Here is a 664-nt window from a genome sequence, read left to right as displayed (position 1 = left end):
GATGTATGTATATGTATCTCTATATCAATGAATATGGACGCAAATGCATATATATACACAGAAAAGAAAAAAATATGTATCTGTGTAAAAAGATGTATGTACGAATATTAGGACGTAAATATATATATATATATATATGTATGCAGGTATGTATGTGTATGCGTATGCATATGCGCGTATGTATATATATGTGTATATATATACGTATGTGTAGAGAAAAGCGATGCGAAAGGTATTGTAGTCAAGTTTTCTTTCATAACTCATTTTAGTCTTTTGCTCTTCTTCTTCTTCTTCTTCTCTTTCTTCTTCTTTTGTCTTGTTCTTCTCCTGCTATCGCAGTGGACTTCTCGATCCCGAGCAGCGAGAATTGTATGAACACTTCTGCTGCATGCCTGAATCTGTCAGAACTGTAAGGACCTTTTCCTCTCCTCCTCTTCCTCTTCTGCTTCTTCTCCTTTCTCGTACAAGCTCTGACTTCTTATAGAAGAGATACTACTGTCCTATTCACACATACATCTCTATCGCCCTCCCAACTCTTCTTTTACACACTGAAGCGTAGCACGTGCTCTTTATCTATCTATATCTATCTATCTATCTTCAATCTATCTTTAATCTATCTATCTATCTTTAATCTATCTATCTCTCTTTAATCTATCTATCTATC

The 664-nt window shown here is 34.8% G+C and overlaps 1 protein-coding gene across 1 annotated transcript in view; it reads left to right on the top strand.

Annotated features, from left to right (window-relative positions):
• Window positions 1-409, top strand: part of CSUI_010397 (swi2 snf2 brahma-like) — a gene marked incomplete at its 3' end in the record, with an annotated part of 2,968 nt that extends 2,559 nt beyond the window's left edge. Inside the window, exon 2 of the mRNA XM_068070501.1 lies at window positions 340-409. Within this exon, the coding sequence (XP_067917519.1) occupies window positions 340-409 (70 nt within the window). The remainder of the gene's footprint in view (window positions 1-339) is intronic.
• Between the last annotated feature and the right edge of the window lie 255 nt (window positions 410-664).

This window comes from Cystoisospora suis (assembly GCF_002600585.1).
Source record: "Cystoisospora suis strain Wien I chromosome Unknown contig_7334, whole genome shotgun sequence".
NCBI lineage: Eukaryota > Apicomplexa > Conoidasida > Eucoccidiorida > Sarcocystidae > Cystoisospora > Cystoisospora suis.
This window is presented reverse-complemented; position numbering and strand designations above follow the sequence as displayed.